Source organism: Vicia villosa, linkage group LG1 (genome assembly GCF_029867415.1).
Source record: "Vicia villosa cultivar HV-30 ecotype Madison, WI linkage group LG1, Vvil1.0, whole genome shotgun sequence".
NCBI classification, from domain to species: domain Eukaryota; kingdom Viridiplantae; phylum Streptophyta; class Magnoliopsida; order Fabales; family Fabaceae; genus Vicia; species Vicia villosa.
The window spans coordinates 2,399,619-2,418,291 of NC_081180.1; the positions used below are offsets into that span (position 1 = coordinate 2,399,619).

The 18,673-nt window shown below is 35.1% G+C and overlaps 2 protein-coding genes across 2 annotated transcripts; one reads left to right on the forward strand and one right to left on the reverse strand.

Annotated features, from left to right (window-relative positions):
* Positions 1–5,667: 5,667 nt before the first annotated feature.
* On the forward strand, positions 5,668–6,254 carry LOC131645250 (uncharacterized). The gene is made up of 2 exons (XM_058915924.1): positions 5,668–5,717; positions 5,864–6,254. Exons 1-2 carry the CDS (start codon positions 5,668–5,670, stop codon positions 6,252–6,254), a joined length of 441 nt encoding a protein of 146 aa, XP_058771907.1.
* Positions 6,255–15,151: 8,897 nt separating this feature from the next.
* On the reverse strand, positions 15,152–15,532 carry LOC131645251 (uncharacterized). The gene has a single exon (XM_058915925.1). It carries the CDS (start codon positions 15,530–15,532, stop codon positions 15,152–15,154), a length of 381 nt encoding a protein of 126 aa, XP_058771908.1.
* Positions 15,533–18,673: the final 3,141 nt, after the last annotated feature.

Below are 18,673 nucleotides of genomic sequence, written 5' to 3' on the forward strand. Positions count from 1 at the left end.
GGTCAATTAATGACTACTTCGGCAGGGTGATGACCATAGCCAATGACATGCGAAATTGCGGTGAAGATATGACAGATGTCAAAATCATAGAAAATTCTACGAACACTGACGGAGAAATGGAACTACATTGTGTGTTACATTGAGGAAGATAACGATGTTGATGAACTCACAATTGATGCCTTCCAAAGTTCCCTCTTGGTCCATGAACACAAGTTCAAGAGGGAACTAGATGAAGAACAAATGCTGGCGGTTTCTTATGGTGACACTAGTGGTCGAGGGCGAGGGAGTGAATGTTGCTTCCAAACTGACATAAGAAATTGCTCATCTATGGAACTGCAAGTATGGCCACCTTAGCTATAGTAGACTTCAAACTTTGGGAAGCAACAACATGGTTAAAGGCTTGGCAAATCTTGGAAAAATCATTGCTGCTAGAAAAATTATTGTTGTATGCGCTGAGTGTTTGAAAGGAAAACAACACAGGGAGATCATACCAAGAAAATCCATGTGGATAGCTGAAGCCCGATTGGAGCTTATACATGCCGACATGTGCGGTCCCATCTCGCCAATGTCACATGGTAAAAAAAGGTACGTCATCTATTTCATTGACGACTTTAGTAGGAAGGCTTGGGTGTATTTTATTGCTTATAAGAATGATGCATTTTCTATATTCAAGCAATTTAAAAGTCGGGTAGAAATGGAGTCCGATTTATTCGTAAAATGCTTAAGAACATATCTTCGAGGTGAGTTTACATCACATGAGTTTACTAATTATTGTAGACAAGAAGGGATAAAAAGACAACTCACCACGGGCTACATGCCACAAAAAAACAGAGTTGCCGAAAGGAAAAACCGAGCTGTCATGAACATGGCCAAAAGCTTACTTATCAAGAAGGAAGGGCCTAAGATTTTCTGGTCTGAAGTGATTAATTGGACGTTCCATGTGCTTAATAGGAGCCCCACCTCTGCTGTAAAAGGAATGACTCCTGAATAGGCCTGGTCTGGAGCGAAGCCAACACTCGAGCACTTCAAAGTTTTTAGTTGCATTGCTCATGTCCATATTCCAGATGCTCGAAGAGTCAAGCTTGATGACTAGAGCACTTAATGGATTTTATTTATAGTATGTGCTGAGTTGAAGGGATATAAGTTATATGATCCCATTAAAAGAAATATCATTGTTAGCAGGGATGTCGTGTTCGAAGAAAATAAGAAATGGGATTGGAACACAAGTCACTCAGAGTCAAACAGAGATCACCTTGATTGTGGAGATATGGATACTACTATTCACTACAACACGGAAGGCCTACGAAAGCGCTTATTTTGGGCTTTAAAAGCGCTTTAAAGCGCTGTGAAAGCCAGCGCTGGCGTAGGTAACAAAAGCGCTTCTAAAAGCGCTCTGGTAGACCCCCCCTATAAGAGCGCTTTTCTGGAAAAAGTGCTCTGGTATCCCCCCCTATTAGAGCGCTTTTTCTGGAAAAAGCGCTCTGATAGCCCCCCCTATAAGAGCGCTTTTCCAAAAGCGCTTTCGTAGGTTGCGTTTTTTATTTTATTTTTATGCTTTTTTTTTATAAACCTATTATTTTTATAATTTCTAAACCTGCATTTATGGCAGCATTCTTTCATGAACCTGTAATTTACCATTGTTTTCCCATAAACCTATAATTTACAATCGTAATCCCATTATTTCAGTAATCTCATTATTTCAACAAAGAAGCGATTTCGATTATATACTAAACATGCATTATAATTATACCATTGTAATTAATCCAAAATATATATACACCGATTCACATATTTCTAGCATGAAAACAACTAAACCAATTCACATGACATTATAACAATAATAAAATCATCCCTAAACAACTAAATCAACTAAATCGGTCCTAGTCCTGCAAAGTCTGAACATCTTCAAATGACTGAAAATCTTCACAATCTGCAAAATAAAAATAATATAATCAAAATAAGATTATTATTATATAAAGGCTCTAAAATAAGAAGGTAAAGAGTAGAACGAGTATATATATATATATATATATATATATATATATATATATATATATATATATATATATATATATATATATATATATATATATATATATATATATATATATATATATGTGTGTGTGTGTGTGTGTCGTGTAAAAAGAATAATCAAATTAAATATATCAATAAATACAAATTAATTTATTAATATTTAGGACTTTATATATCTAACTTGAATACATGGAATGGAATATCATTTATTGTAAATTAGTTCAACAAATTTTGTACATAAAGTTTACCTTAAATTTAACACAGCCACGTCATATAGCCCAGAGGGATAAAGCAATATAGATCACTAACAATAATCCTGTCACAGACACCCTCAAGAACAACATTAGCTACATGTTATTGATAGGAACACTATTAGAAACTCAACCAACAGCATGTCAAACAATTACAGAATTTGAGAAGTTGTTACCAAATTGATCAAAAGAGCCCAGTATCCTTGTGAGCTTTCTACTATCTCTTAGCAATATAAGAAGTTTCTCTGCAACAACAATTAATGTAAAGTTCACAACCAATTGACAGGAAAAATTAGACACAAATAAAAGTTGAATATTAATTTCTATGACAAATAATACATGACAACTAGTTACTACTACTTACCCTTCAGCGTTTTCCTTCATCTTTGAGCTATGCTATATCTACACTTATTTTCCTACACTTGTATATTACACCGTATATTTTAACACAGATAGATACTTGTGCACAGAAATTAAGATAGAATAAATTAATAAAAAATGAATTGTATACCTTGTATGTAGAAAATTACGGTGTTGGTGTAAGCTAGGGGTGTATGTTTACTCAATCAATAAATGTTGCAATAATGAGAAGGGGTTGTTGGACTAGAAATTTGAAGGTTTTGTTGGACTTAACCTGCATCGCCTCATTTCTATCCAAGTTGTATTGTGTCACAGAATATGAATCAAATAACTGTACCCCGAAGGATCCTGCCACAGAAGACTTCGGGGTACAATTACTTGATTCATATTCTGTGGAACATAATCGGCAGGGGCACATTGTGTTCTATCCTTTACCAGTCCATCCACTGTTTGAAGCTCAAACTACAATAGAAAAACGTGATTATTACTAACTACATATAGAAAATCTTGAATCATGTAAAAGTTGATGAAACAGATATCCCTTGTAGGTCTCATTATCAATAACATCTTCTACTTACTTGATACATGTCTTCAATACTCTAAATCACTGATAAAAACCTAACAAAAGCGCTTTATAAAAGTTTAATAGCTCAGATTGTCATTTAAAATGATTAGTTTGTCATTTATAAAAGTTTAATAGCTCAGTTTATTTTATGATTGTCATCTATGGCTAGTTAAAAGTAGAATGTTAATTTCCAGATACATTATATTGAAAAAAAAATTAGAATGTGAAAGCTAAAAGAGTTCAAAAGTTCCCTAGAAATGAATGTTCTCAACACGTTCCACATTGGAACTCGTAATAGTGGCTAATAAAACAAAAAGTCCTATGCTTTATGTCCAGAAAAGATCATGTAAAAAGCGATCAATCCTGGAGGCCCTTTAAATCAATTCATACTAAATTAAAAAGTGTATAAAACTATAGATAATACATCTATAGATGTAAATACTAACTTCACGGATCTAATGAAACTTTTATTCCAAAAACAAATTACTTGAGTTTTTTTTTTTGCTGCATAAAAACCTAACAAACTTTGTCTTCAATACTCTAAATCACACTAATAAATATAATCCCTTGTAGGTCTCATTATCAATAACATCTTCTACTTACTTGATACATGTCTTCAATACTCTAAATCACTGATAAAAACCTAACAAACTTTGTCTTCAATACTCTAAATCACACTGATAAAACCTAAATCACTGATAAATTAAAAAAGCCCCAATAATATTAACTATAACCCTAAATAAAATTTTGTATTTTTGAAAGCAAACAATGAAAAAAAGGAAAATTTCCGGCACAAAACCCTAACCTGAACAGAGAAGAGACGGTTGAAGGGTGGCGATGGAGTGAGGAAGGCGGCGGCGGAGTCGGTTGAAGGCTGGAGAGGGAGTGAGGACGGCGAAGCAACGAAAGGAAGAAGAAGGTTCGCGTGTTTTGGATCTGAAACAAAACGCGTGTGTTTGTAAAATATATAATTTTTTAAATGGGCTACCAGAGCGCTTTTCAAAAGCGCTTTAATAACACCCCCTACCAGAGCGCTTTTATCCCAAAAGCGCTTTCGTAGCACCCACCCTATAAGAGCGCTTTTAAAAGCGCTTTCATAACCCCCCTACCAGAGCGCTTTTTAAAAGCGCTCTCATACCCCCCCTACCAGAGCGCTTTTTTTGCATCATTTTCCCTTGTTTATTAATTTTGTTTTTAGCGAGCCCTACGAGAGCGCTTTTGCTAAAAGCGCTTTCAAGAGAGTGATTGGCGTAGTGATTGCTGACCAAGAGAGTGATACAATGACACCATAAAATCAATTAGAGCATGAAGAAGCCATTGAGTACAGTGGAGATACAAGTCACTCAACAAATGAGAATGAGGAGCTTGAGAATGCAGCTGGGACTGAGATTGCTATTGAAAAATCTGCAGCAGTAGGCCAACGTACCAGAAGAACTCCAAGGTGGAAGAACGATTAGGTGGTGAACTCTGTTGTCTCAAACTCTGATGTTGCAACAAGTTTTAACCCCCAATCCTTTGAGGAAGCTGTGCTAAATACAAAGTGGAAGAAAGCCATGGATGTTGAAATTCATTCCATCGAAAAGAATAGAACCTGGACTTTAGTTGAATTACCAAAGGGAGCTGCAAGCATAGGGGTCAAATGGGTGTATAAAACAAAATTGAATCAACATGATGAAATTGACAAGTATAAGGCCCGCTTAGTAGCAAAGGGATATGCGTAACAACACGGAATTGATTATAAAGAAGTATATGCGCCAGTGGAAAGGCTAGACACCGTGCGCATTGAACTTGGCTCTTGTTGCGCAACGAAGTTGGGTTGTGTATCAACTGGATGTGAAGTCTGCATTCTGACAAGGTGAACTTGTAGAGGAGGTGTGCGTTGATCAACCAAAATTCTATGAAGTAAAGCATGAGAAGACTAAGGTATACAAGCTCTAGAAAGCTTTATACGGCCTTAAACAAGCACCAAGAGCTTGGTTTAGCAGAATTGAAGCATACTTCAGAAACACGGGCTTTGATAAAGAAGCAAGCGAGCAAACCTTGTTCACCAAGATCAATCAACAAGGGAAGCACTTGATCATTAGCCTATATGTTAATGATTTGATTTATATTGGGAATGATGAAGCTATGTTGAAAGAATTCAAACAATCAATGACAGAGGAATTTGAAATGTCCGATCTGGGAAGAATGCACTACTTCCTTGGCTTAGAGGTTATACAGCTTGATAGTGGAATCTTCATCTCACAAAAGAGATATTCCAAGAAGGTCTTGAAGAAGTTTTGGATGGATTAAAGCAACTTGATCCTAAATCCTACTGTTCTTGGGGTTAAAATTGATAAAAATGATACATGTGTGACATTAGACAGCTCCATGTTCAAGCAACTTGTTGGTAGCTTGATATATTTGACCACTACTAGACTGGATCTGATGTATGCAGTTAGTGTAGTAAGTAGATATATGGCAAAGCCAACTGAGATGCACCTTATGGCAGCAAAGAGAATATTGAGGTATGTGCAGGGAACTATGTGTTTTAGGATTTTCTATCAAAGATCAGGCAATCAGGAGCTTGAGGAATACATAGACAACGACTATGTCGGCTATATCTATCACAGCAAAAGCACCTCGGGCTATGCCTTTATACTTAGTAATGCAGCAGTGGCATGGTCATCAAGGAAATAGCCTATAGTCACACTCAGCACCACCGAAGCAGAATTCGTAGCTACGTCAGCTTGTGCTTGCCAACTGATTTGGATGAAGAGGGTGATGTCCAAGTTGGACTACAATGGAAGCAAAAGTCCAGTGATTTTTTGAAACAAAGTTCTACCACCAAGCTCTCAAAGAACTCAGTTATGCATGGCAAAAGCAAACATATTGATGTGCGCTTTCACTTCCTCCGTGATTTAGTAAATACAGGAAAGGTTCAATTGAATTATTGTTACACCAAACAACAGATAGCTGATATCTTTACTAAGCCGCTCAAGCTTGAAGTCTTTCAAGAGCTCAGGAAGAAGCTTGGCGTATGTGACATCTCAGAGATAAACTAGATAGTCTAGTTTAGCGGGAGAATTGTTATGTTATTATTAATATTATTATTAATTGTTATTTGTTATATGGTATTGACTAAGTCTCTACTGATTGTGAGAGGATCATGGTTGTAAGTTTTGATTATGCCTAAATTGTAGGGAGTCTAGTATGACTTAATGTCCCTGCTTCTTAGGAAGCATTCAGTTTAGTTTTCTTTTTGTAAGCTATTTATATAGCTGTATTTCATTCTAATAAACAAGTCAGCTACCAGATTTGCTAACACCTTTAGAATAAAATAGTAAAAAAGAATCACTAGCTCCACCAATACAAAATTTGACCATTATGTTGATCTTGACCAAGTAAAGAAGAAAATGAAGAAGGGTGCGAGTATAACAGTCATAGTCAAAGTAAAAGACATATTTGTATATGATAATAGGTCATTATTCAATTGGATCAGGAAAATTTGGATCTATGTGATTGTAGGTATGACCATTAGTTGGTTTTGATGATGATAACTAATGAAGAAGAAATTTTGAAGACATCAACTCCATGGGTCAAACGACTTGTAAAATTTGAGAGTTCTTTGTGACAGGGGACTTAATTTCAACTTTCAAGATAAATTTTATGATGAGGGCACTTGATCAAAAAGATATCTCCAGCCTCATCGGTCAGAAGATTCAAGTTTCAGTTGAAGTGCTAGTCCTGGTTGTATTTATCTAGGGAACTTGAAGATATCAAGTTGTGAAAGTGTGATATCTCACATGATCCTACGCTTTCCATGTTAGAGTGTTTAGAAAAGTCTTCTAAAACTCTCTCTGATTTTATGAAGTCAATTGAAGACCTATCAAGACTTTTAATTGAGTAAGGACATGGTCCAATCCATTATAGCAAGTTAGGTGGCCTCTTAATTGATTAGAAAAACTTTTAATCGATTAATGCATATAGCTATTTAGGGTTTCCTTTTTCGGATTAGAATTGTCATATTTTGAAAGGTTTTAATCGAGTAACAGCTGGGGTTATTCGATTAAATCATTAAAATGGGCCATGAATTATTTCCACTTTGAGACATTTTATTTCCTATATAAAGGAGGCTTATCCTCCTTTTATTTTACACCCAAATTATGATTAGAAAACCTTCAATATTTATGCTACTATCTCTATTTTCATTATTTTCTTTTCACAAAAATTGACGTAGTGTCGAAAGACTAAAAAGCTCATGTGATTTATTTTAATTAGTGTAGTGCTTAATTAGTTTGTGTATTCAAGAGTGTGATTCTCTTATGGAGTTATTTTTTAAAGGTTGCAAGCTAATCCCTTATAAAAGCTTAGTTGTAGGTTCTTTAGTTTGACCTGTATAAAAGATCTATTAGTAAGTTTTTGAGTTTGTCCTATCTAAAAGCTTTATTTGAAGGATCCACAACAAAGCATGTGTTAAAGATTAGTTTGTTGATTCTTGAGCTTAACTAGTACAAAAGCTATATTTTTATGTTGTTAAAGGTTCATGGACTATCCTGTAAAAAAAGTAAAGTGTGTTTGGTGGAATTCTCATGAGAAAACTCTTGGAGACATTAGTAAGCCAAGTGGTTAGACAAAACTTGTATGAATCTCTTGTTCATTCTTTATCTCTTCTCTCTTTTATTTCCAATGTTTTTGTTATTTCTTTTCTGCATCTCTCTTCATTCTCATCTTCTTTCTTTATTTTCTTTGCCCTGATTATTGATTTTTTTTTAATATAACAAAATTTTATAAACTGATTTCGAATTTTAATCAATACAATTTACCCCTCCTATTATAAGACTAACAAATGACATTAGAGCCTAACTCATATTATAAGACTAATCGTCCCAAGAAATAGTATGTTGACTTCAAACATTTCTTCTTTTAACAAGAGATTTTTCTTGAATACATTGTTTGTGAAAAGTTTGATATATGAAAAGAGAGAAGAAAAAAACTTTTTTTTAATATGTTGATATTTTTTTTTGTAAGCAAGGTTATATTGAAAGAGAGTACTAGGGGTACTCAAACCCTGATACAAAAAGGAGAGGCTAAAAGAAATTACAAACCAATTGAGCCTTTAAACAAGATATAACAAAGGATCTTTGCAAAAATTGTAAAAATTGCAATTGGTGTGAGTAATATCCCCCACCGAGAGCCACTTCCAAGCTGAAATTTTGATATTCCACCGTAAATCCGACCACGAAAAGGATTCATGCTTAAAGATGATCGCGTTGCGGGTGTTCCAAATATTCCAACACACCACAAGCCACAAAAACCCTCCTTTCCTTCCTTGACATTCTTGTTTCTGAAAAAATTAAACCAGAAATTATAACTGTTGCATAATGATATCTCGTGTTCCACTGTAATTTCGAACCATACGCCAACATCTTCCCATATATTCTTAGAAGAAGGACAGTTGAATAACATATGATGGAGGGATTCGTCTGCAGCCGTACAGAAACTACAAGTCATGTCCAAAGAATTACCCAAGCTACCTCTCATGGAAAGGAGGTCCTTAGTCGCGAGTCTGTTCCAAAAACACCGCCATCCAAACGCTTTGATTCTTTGAGGGATCTTAGTTCTCCATAACCTCTCAAAGACTTTGAGATGAGCCGCCTCCACCACTCTATCATTGGCCACAGGTGGGACATATATGCAACCATATCCGTCCTTTGCCGTATACCCCTCACTTGGAGTATTACTCCAAATAATGTTGTCCATGTCGTCATTCCGCATCATTGCTGCCTGCAAGTCAAGAGATAGATCTGCCATAGATTTGAAATCAGCAAAATCCAAAGGAAGCTCTATACCGATATCTCCCCAACACCATTGATTTTCGACTGCCGTCCCTGCTTCCGCAACTCTAATATACTTCTTATTTCTCAGAGCAAACAGATTAGGATAAGCGGATTTCAAAGAGACATCTTTTAGCCATGCTATGTTCCAAAAAGAAACAGATTTGTCGTTGCCCACGTTATACCTGCATCTTCCCATGAAAACCTCACCGTTGTACCGGTGTTCCGTCTTTTTCAAATCGCTCCACCAAGCAGAGGATGAATTTCTGCTCCTGACAGCACCATCGTTTTGTAATATCAGCTGAATTTTCCCATATCTTGCGCTTAGAACTTCAATCCATTTAGCCTTTTCCCCTCCGAGAATCCGCCACTTCCACTTTAGCATTAATGCCGAATTGAAATCCTCGATGTTTTTCAGGCCTAAACCTCCTTCCTTTATAGGTAGACAAGTATAGTTCCACCCAATCCAGTGAATCTTTCTCCTACTCTCGTCTCCGCCCCATATGAATCGGTTTTGGATTGCATTCAGCTGGCTGCACACCTTTTTCGGAGCCCTGAAAAAAGAAAGAAAAAAAATAGCCAGGCTATTTAAAACAGATTTAGTCAGAGTGATTCTTCCACCGAGGGACAACATTCCGCCATTCCAGCAATTGAGACGGTCCTTGAACTTCTTCAACAGAGGAGCCCAAGTATTAATTCTTCTTGGATCAGAGCCTATTGGTAAACCGAGGAAATTGAAGTGTTTATCTTCCACTTTGCAACAGAGGAAATTGGCCGCTGCAGCTAAGAAATGAGGATTACCGTTTAACCCGATAAGTTTGCTCTTGTGGTAATTAACTCCTAGACTCGATATCAATTCAAATCCTCTAAGGATCGACTTAAGGCACCAAACGTGTTTCCATCCTCCCTTACCTATGAGTAACGTATCGTTGGCGAATTGTAAAATGTCCACCGTACATTCCTCGTTTACCTGAAACCCGGAGTAGTCACCACACGCGGCAGCTTTCTTTACTAGACCAGAAAGAGCTTCATCCACCAAGATGAATAAAAAAGGAGAAATGAGATCTCCTTTTCGAAGACCTCTTTCGACTTTGAACTCTTTCGTTGGGCTCCCATTCACGAGAACAGAAAAATTGCTTGTGAAAATGGTTGCTTCCATCCACCGTTTCCACCTACCTCCGAATCCCATTTTGTCCATCATGTGTCTAAGAAAATCCCAACTGACCCTGTCATACGCTTTCTCGAACTCGACCTTGAAAAGCATACACTCTTTGTTCTCCTTAGTGGCATAATTAACAACTTCGTTAGCGATAAAAACTCCGTCCATAAGCTGCCTTCCGGGGACGAAAGCAGTTTGAGAGGGGGAAATAATTCTGTCTAGGACTCTTTTAATTCTATCTGAAAGCAACTTTGATACAATCTTATATAAACAGCCGACCAAACAGATAAGGCTATAGTCTTCTAAACCAAGCGGTATCTTTTTCTTCGGAATTAGCGTTAAGAAAGCTGAGGTAATAGCGCTGGAAAGAACGGCTTTCTCATGAAAATCGTTAATAAAGCGAACGATATCATCTTTCATGAAAGACCAGCACCTTTTGATGAAGAAGAAATTGTATCCGTCTGGGCCAGGACTTTTTGAGCTATGGCATCCCCACACTGCATCTTTAATTTCAATTTCAGTGAAAGGAAGCTCCAAAGAAAAAGATTCTTCTGAGGTCAAAGAATTAAACTGCAAGTCTTCAAGAATTGGACGGTGTTCTTCCTCTTCTTTGAAAGCAACTGAAAAGAATCTCCTAACTTCTTCCTTTACTTCTGCGACCGAATGTGCAGTACCTGCTGGAGACGGTAAACACCCTATATAGTTTCTTCTTCTCCTTTCCTTCAGCTTGGAATGGAAATAATTACTGTTTACGTCTCCTTCATTATCCCACATTGAACAAGATTTCTGAAAGATCAAATTCTCTTGAATTTTGATATCCGTCCACATACGACTCGTTGCTTCACCTCGAACCGCTAAGATCTCTTCTGAATCTTCTTCCCTGCAAGATTCGAGAAGTTTGTCTGCCTCGTTTAAAACCTTCTCATTAGCCTCAATCTCTAGATCCCTCTTGCCAAAGACCTCCTTGTTCCAAACCATAAGCCTACTTTTCAGCAATCGAAGTTTTTCTTTAATAATGTAATCTCTTCTTCCTGATACGACAATACTCTTCCATTCGTTCTCTACAAAAGCTAAGAATTCTTTGTTACCGAACCAAACATCATTGACACGATTCGGCTTCGGGCCCCAATCCGAGTCATCTATCATGAGCCAAACCGGGCAGTGATCTGAAATGTTCCTGTCTCCGATCCGTTGCCCCGCTATTTTCAAACTATCGATCAGACTTTCAGAAACTAAAAAACGATCTAACCTGCTCATCGCTCCTCCTTTCCCTCCATACCAACTGAATCTTTTACCTTTCGTAGGAACATCTATCAAGTTGCTATCATCTATAAAACCTGAAAAACCAGTCATTTCAGAACTTCTAAAATGCTGACCTTGGCCTTTCCTTTCACTACTATTAGAGACAGAGTTGAAATCCCCCGCTAAACACCATTCTGCATCAGAAAAATTAGATTTGGCTTCTAAGATATCCCTCCATAATTTCTTCTTTAGAGATAAAGAGCAAAGAGAATAAACGTTGACGATATAGAAAATGATGTCTCTCCATCTCACTTTGATGCCCAGAAATCGTTGTCCTTTGAAACTAAGAGTAACTTCCACTTTATCAGTGTTCCACATGGTAATGATTCCCCCCGATCGACCTTCAGAGTCAATAGAAGACCAACCTACATTATCATAATTCCACATGCTTTCTATCATAGATGAATTAACTTTCTCCAATTTTGACTCCTGGATCAAGAAAACATCAGCTCTTCCTTCCTTTAAGATCTTGTTGATTCTCTTGCGCTTGATCAAGCTTCCACCCCCTCTGATGTTGAGCGATCCTATAATCATGATAACTTATTAGCGGTCTCCTTCGAAGCTTGTTTTTTCTCCCTAGCTGTCTTTTCCATTTCATCAATCTTCTTCTTATAGTCTCTCCCTCCTTCGATGTCTTTGATTCCTAATCTCCCGACTGCCTCCCAAACCTTGTTCCCCACATTTGAATCGACGCAGTCCCAGAACCTGTTATTACAATGAACCACATCTGAGTCTGATATCGGATCGCTGCAAAGGGTTACGCCTACAGAAAGAACGTCGTCCTCTTCTTCTGTCCTGGGGGAAGGAGCAATCGCTAATTCCAAAACTGGGCCGTGTACCATCTGTTCTTCATAACCCTGAAACGAGTGGGCCTCTGGGCTGAGGTTCTTTAGAGATCTCTTCATGGGCTTTTTCTTGGATACTTTAACAGGCCCAGATATATCAAGCAGACTTTTTGACTTAAGTTTTTTATGAGTAACCTCTGACTTCTTCTCAGCTTTGAAAAAGGTATCTAGCGAACAACTCACACAGGTTTCCTTAGATATAAAAGAAGTTTGGGACCCACCGTCAAAAGGTATAGCTGAATTTTTTGCCTTTGCCGCCCCTACTGCAGCATCGAAACTACCATCTATAACAGGAATTGAGTTTCCTACGAGTAGACCATTTTTGCCTGCTGGATCTTTCTGAACCTCCTCTCCAAACCTGGAAGCGGAAATGGTACAGTTGTTTCCTTCCTGAGAGTTAGAAGAGAGGGCATCGCTATCTTCTAAAAGGTCTTCTCTGACGTCGTCTTCCTCTCTGATAACGTAATCAGAAGAAGAAGAAGAAGAAGACCCTGAAATTGAAAACTTATCCTGTTTCTCTTTTTGAGGTGCTGATATTCTCATCGGGCCAAAAGAATCCTCAGACATTTTGATAATGTAAGGCATTCCATTTATAAGAACTGAGAACGAATCGTTGAGAACCTTAAACTGATCAGTTCTAACCATTATTCTAGCTACATCCAAACTCGTCCCTTTTTGGGTGTTTTCATCAGCACAGATATATGTTCCTACCAGATTAGCCAGCTTTTCGAAAAAGTTGAAATTCCATGCGTGACATGGAATACCATGAAACCTTAGCCAAGTAATTCTTTCATTATCTATATCCGCTTCCTTCCACTCCCTAATCTGAGAGAACCACTAACTCCATCATGGTCTTCCTTCCTCAATCAAATTCCTGATCTCGCCTTCCTCGAATTCTTCTAGTAGACATAGGTTCGCTCCCAAGGGGGTGACTTTAATCGCAAAATATCCCTCTAACTCAAAGCTGTTCTGGATATTGTAAGTCATGCCTGGTTGAAGAACCCTCCCCACAAAGGCCTTCTTGAATCTATTAACTTCTTCTACCTTAGTTTCAAAAGTGATACGATTGCATAAAGACTCAGAAGAGGAACCTGGAGTATTATCTCTTTCGAGAACCGCGTCTACAAAAGATTTGGATCCCGCCATCCAAACACCCTTACCCTTCGGCTTCCTCCGTTGATCCTTTCCAGCTTTGTCATCAACTTTCGAACCATGATTACCAGCTTGATATTGATTTGGGTAAAGCCTCCCCTTGCTACCTAAACCTTCGCCTCTGTTGAATCTAGGGAGATTAGCGTGAATCTTTTTACCATCTATGATAATATTATCCAGTTTGACTGCTATCATCCTAGCGTCGTCGCCCTTCAAAAATCTCGCAAAACCGAATCTCTTCCCCATTCTGTTCCTTCTAGGAGGTATGACAACTTCATAGATGTTCCCTATACAGCGAAACAGTTCGAAAATGTCACTCGCCCTGATCCTATCTGGAATTTCCGAAAAGAATACAGAGAACGACCCCCCTCATCTAAATCTTGCTTCGATCTTCCTCCCGTGTGGATATCCCATCTGACTGTTAGATTTCTAAAAATCTTCCTCCCTACCCTGTTCCATTCCATGTTATGGTTCATATTTAATTCATAGTGAATTTATTCATTTCATAGTTAACCATTATTCTAGCTACATCCAAACTCGTCCCTTTTTGTCGTGTTCATTTTATTAATAATGAAGTAGGAGACAAACCAAATTATTTGTGAATCACATGAGAAAAAGATAAAAGTGCAATTTGAGTTTTAAGTTAAGTACTTGCTGACTATTGCATTAAGCTCTACAGAGTTCTTTCATATTTTGAAATATAACACAGATAAAATGTTTGGGACACCCTAAATCTATGAAGTTCCAACTGAAATCTATGAAGTTCCAACTGAAATAGGAAGGGTAAACTCATGTATCAAAAAAAAATGAGATACAAAGTACTAAAGACAGAAGTATTGGATTTAATCTTAGAAATTTTGTTTCTAACAAATATTTAAGATTCAAGAATTGGTATTAAAAACTTTATTCAGTACTTAACTTTGAGGATAGAAAAATTTATGATGAGTTTCAAGACAAATCAAACAAAAAAGAAATCATCGTGAAGCTTAAAGAATTAATTCAATTGCTTAAAGATAAATAAAAGAACTCGGATAAATTTAATGAATCTTCATGGTCGAAAGAAAAAGCTCCTAAATGACCGTCACCAGAAGTTTCATACCAAAAAAACAATCAATGTATATGAAAGATCTCAAACATTATAGTATTAATTATTGACATCAATCTCTCCGTTCGCAAAATTTATATTCCACATGGAAAACATTCCAAAAAGATTAATGTCACTTTGTATAAACATTTGAGGAATATTTTCAATGGACACCACACTTTCACATAATACATTTATTCAAACGTTACAACATTTTGTTATGAGGTCCTCATGAATTTGTAGATTGCACATTCCTCATATTTGCAAATGTAAAACACTCTGAAAAAAGCTTCTCCAAGTCTCCTTAGTCCTTGCATATTTGCTTAGTCTCCTCTTCTTTTTTCTCCCAATAATAAGAGTTGATGATACATCACATGATCATATAGGATGCATTTGTTAGCTTCTCCTTTAGTACTAAAAATAATAAACTCGGTTTTAGACCGGCAGAATATCGGAAAATAACCACAAAATAAGACTCATGATTCATATATAAATAGATGGATAGATAGATAGATATTCGTCATATAATATTATATATATAGTTAAGTGTTATACAGCTAAAACTGAACCATTACATAACATGCTACAGGTGAAGAGAAGTGTCAACACCAGAATCACAAACATTGTCCCATGATGCTTGCACATCTTGTGTTTCTGTACTACTGCTACTGCTAGTATTGTTATCATCCTTCACACCCTGTGATGTTGTTGGCCATAGTGATAAACAAACATGAGGCGGCGGTGATATTGAACCCGAAGTATTCATATTGATTAACTCAGGATGAAAAAACAACCTAGTAACAGGCTCATGACTCATAATACTAGAACTAGAATCAAAACTGAAATGTTTAGTTTCACGAGTATTGCTAAGCATTTTCAGTAACTCTCTTTTCTCTCTCAGTTCTTTCACTCTTTGTAACTGCTTAAACCTCTCTTGTAACAAAGAAATGGAAGAGTGAACCATAGTAGGGTCATGGATTTTCCTATTCCTCATAAGGTTCTTTAGAAGCTAGCAAAGCAATATTGAAAAGCTTAACACAAATGTGCATGCAATGAATTGCTTTACGTATGAATGTATATATAGAGTAATGTCATGGTTTGGTTACTACCATATAGATAGATAGTTTATTATATTTAGTTTCTCGATGAAATTCTTAATGATTAAAGAAATGGGAATGAGAATCGGCAGGTAAGGTGAAAAGTCCAAAAAGAAGATGTTGATTGGGGGGCAATCTAACAGGTTATATTTTACAGTTTGTGTTTGTGACTGCATGAGCATATCTGTCTTGTTTTCTTTTTCTTCGGCGCATAGAGGCAAAAACATTGGTAAAGCAGAAAAGGACTCACACATTTGTCCAAGGGAATGTCGGAATGTAGTATATGGAAGGGTGTGCTTGGAGGAATATTGAGTCGAGTAATGCTTTGCCAAAGTGTCCAAAACCACTTTCTTTCATCTTGGGTTGGTGGAGCTTAAGTATTTGGTTGGACATTGTTTGGACGGTTGTGATATTTGAAAAACTCAAATTTAATCACTTTTTTGGGCATTGTTTAAACTGAATTAGAACTTTGATGAGTCTGAAGAAAAATTAAGAGCAAACAATAAATCAATGATTCAAGATTGTAAAGGAAAATCACCTTTAAAATACAAAGGGAAGATAAAAATTTCTCTTGAGTTAATTCTTTCGAATATGCATTGATAACTAGAATATTTCTAGTAGCGATTTATTGTTGATGCAAAATCTAAAAAATGATCATGCGCCTTATATATATATATATATATATATATATATATATATATATATATATATATATATATATATATATATATATATATATATATATATATATATATATATATATATATATATATATATATATGGGAACGACTCAAGTGAGAACAATGAATCACACACTTGGTTATTATTAGAAATGAGAACAATGAATCACGACTATTAAATTTTGATTGTGTTGATTTTAATGGTCTGGATTGGTTTCTCTGATCCTTAATATTTATTTTAAATCAATATAGAAATAGAAACCAATTCAGTCCACTAAAATCAACAAAATCAAAATTTAATGATCGTGATTCATTGTTCTCATTTTTCATAATAATCAAGTGTTCTCGCTTGAGTCGTCCCCTATATATATATATATATATATATATATATATATATATATATATATATATATATATATATATATATATATATATATATATATATATATATATATATATATATATATATATATATAGGGGACGACTCAAGTGAGAACACTTGGTTATTATGAGAAATGAGAACAATGAATCACGACCATTAAATTTGATTTTAATGGACTGGATTGATTTCTCTTTCTAAGATCTTTAATATTTAATGGACTGGATCTTAGAAAGAGAAACCAATCCAGTCCATTAAAATCAAATTTAATGGTCGTGATTTATTGTTCTCATTTCTCATAATAACCAAGTGTTCTCACTTGAGTCGTTCCCTATATATATATATATATATATATATATATATATATATATATATATATATATATATATATATATATATATATATATATATATATATATATATATATAAAAATTAAAATAAAACTATTAACCTCTAGATTTGATATCAACACATAAGAAAAATACATCATATTTCTATTCAAAATCTTAAAACATTGAAAATATAAGTTATTTCTCTTATCAATTCAATATTAGACCCATTCATAATCAACATCATTCTCTTTTTCTTTTACGATTTTGAATGAAAATCTGATAACAAAACCTCTTAATTAAATTAATAAATGTTTAACCAATTATTCTTTTTAACGTTTTCCTTTTGTTGGCACATAAGAAAAGGGGAAATTGGGGGCAGTGTAAATCAAAAGCAAAGAAACAAGGATTATTAGAAGAAGAAAGAATAAGATTAATTGGCAAGAGATAATGTTTTGATCCAACAATTATAAAAGACAAAGACAAACATACCAACATTCTTTCCTCTCTCTATCTTCATGTTATCTATGCAACTTGTTTGTCCTAAGTGTTTGGATGTGAATGGCATGCAAACACGAAAGCTGCAGATACCACTAATGCTTACCTTGGATGTTACTAGTATATGTTTCTTTTATGCAACACACTTTTTATTTGTCTACTAGGTCTTTTCAAATTTGAAACACGTGTTGACTGGTTGAGACATAGTATGTTATGTTAGAGTTAAACTAGTAACAAACCCGTGCGTTCGCACGGGTTCTGGTATGGGACGCGCATTTGTTTTAAATGTATATTTTTTAATAGAAAAATGTTTGGTACCCGTGAAAAATAATAATTGAATGTTTAAAAAAATGTCTGGTACCCGTGAAAAAAATAATAATTGAATGTATAGAAAAATGTTCAGTACCAGTGAAAAAAATAATAATTGAATGTTTAGAAAAATGTCTGGTACCCGTGAATAATTGAATATATAGAAAAATGTCTGGTACCCGTGAAAAAATAATAATTAAATGTTTAGAAAAATGTCTGGTACCCGTGAAAAAAATAATAATTTAAATATATAGAAAAATGTCTGTTACCCGTGAAAAAATAATAATTAAATGTTTAGAAAAATGTCTGGTACCCGTGAAAAAAATAATAATTTAAATATATAGAAAAATGTCTGGTACCCGTGAAAAAATAATAATTAAATGTATAGAAAAATGTTTGGTACCCTTAAAAACATTTAGATCAATAAGATTTTTTAATACGAAATACAATTTTAGTATAATATATGTGAATAATAGAAGCTAAAAAAATGTATTAAAAAATAGAAGAAAACAAATATTAGAAGCAAATAGAAACTAAATATTTGTCTTTCTAAGATTGAAGATTTTTAATATTTTAGATTATATTTGTCTTTCTAAGAAAAGAATAAAAATATATTTGACAAAGTGATCGTATGGTATATTTTAATGGTATAAATTAATGATATAAATTCTTAGTAATCACAAGGCATTATTTTAATGATATGAATTAAAGATTTTAAAATTCAATCATATTGTTTATTTCGTGAAACGTAATTGAGTGCTATTAATCTCATTCAATAAGTTTAAAAATAATAATAATATCACTTTATTATTA

What these genes read in the sequence shown, in the direction of transcription:
- LOC131645250 (XM_058915924.1), top strand. Translation starts at nt 5,668, where the DNA reads ATGGCAAAGCCAACTGAGATGCACCTTATGGCAGCAAAGAGAATATTG. An exon ending in GCAGCAAAGAGAATATTGAG is followed by an intron (nt 5,718 to 5,863) that starts GTATGTGCAGGG and finishes TTAGTAATGCAG; the next exon opens with CAGTGGCATGGTCATCAAGG.
- LOC131645251 (XM_058915925.1), bottom strand. Translation starts at nt 15,532, where the DNA reads ATGGTTCACTCTTCCATTTCTTTGTTACAAGAGAGGTTTAAGCAGTTA.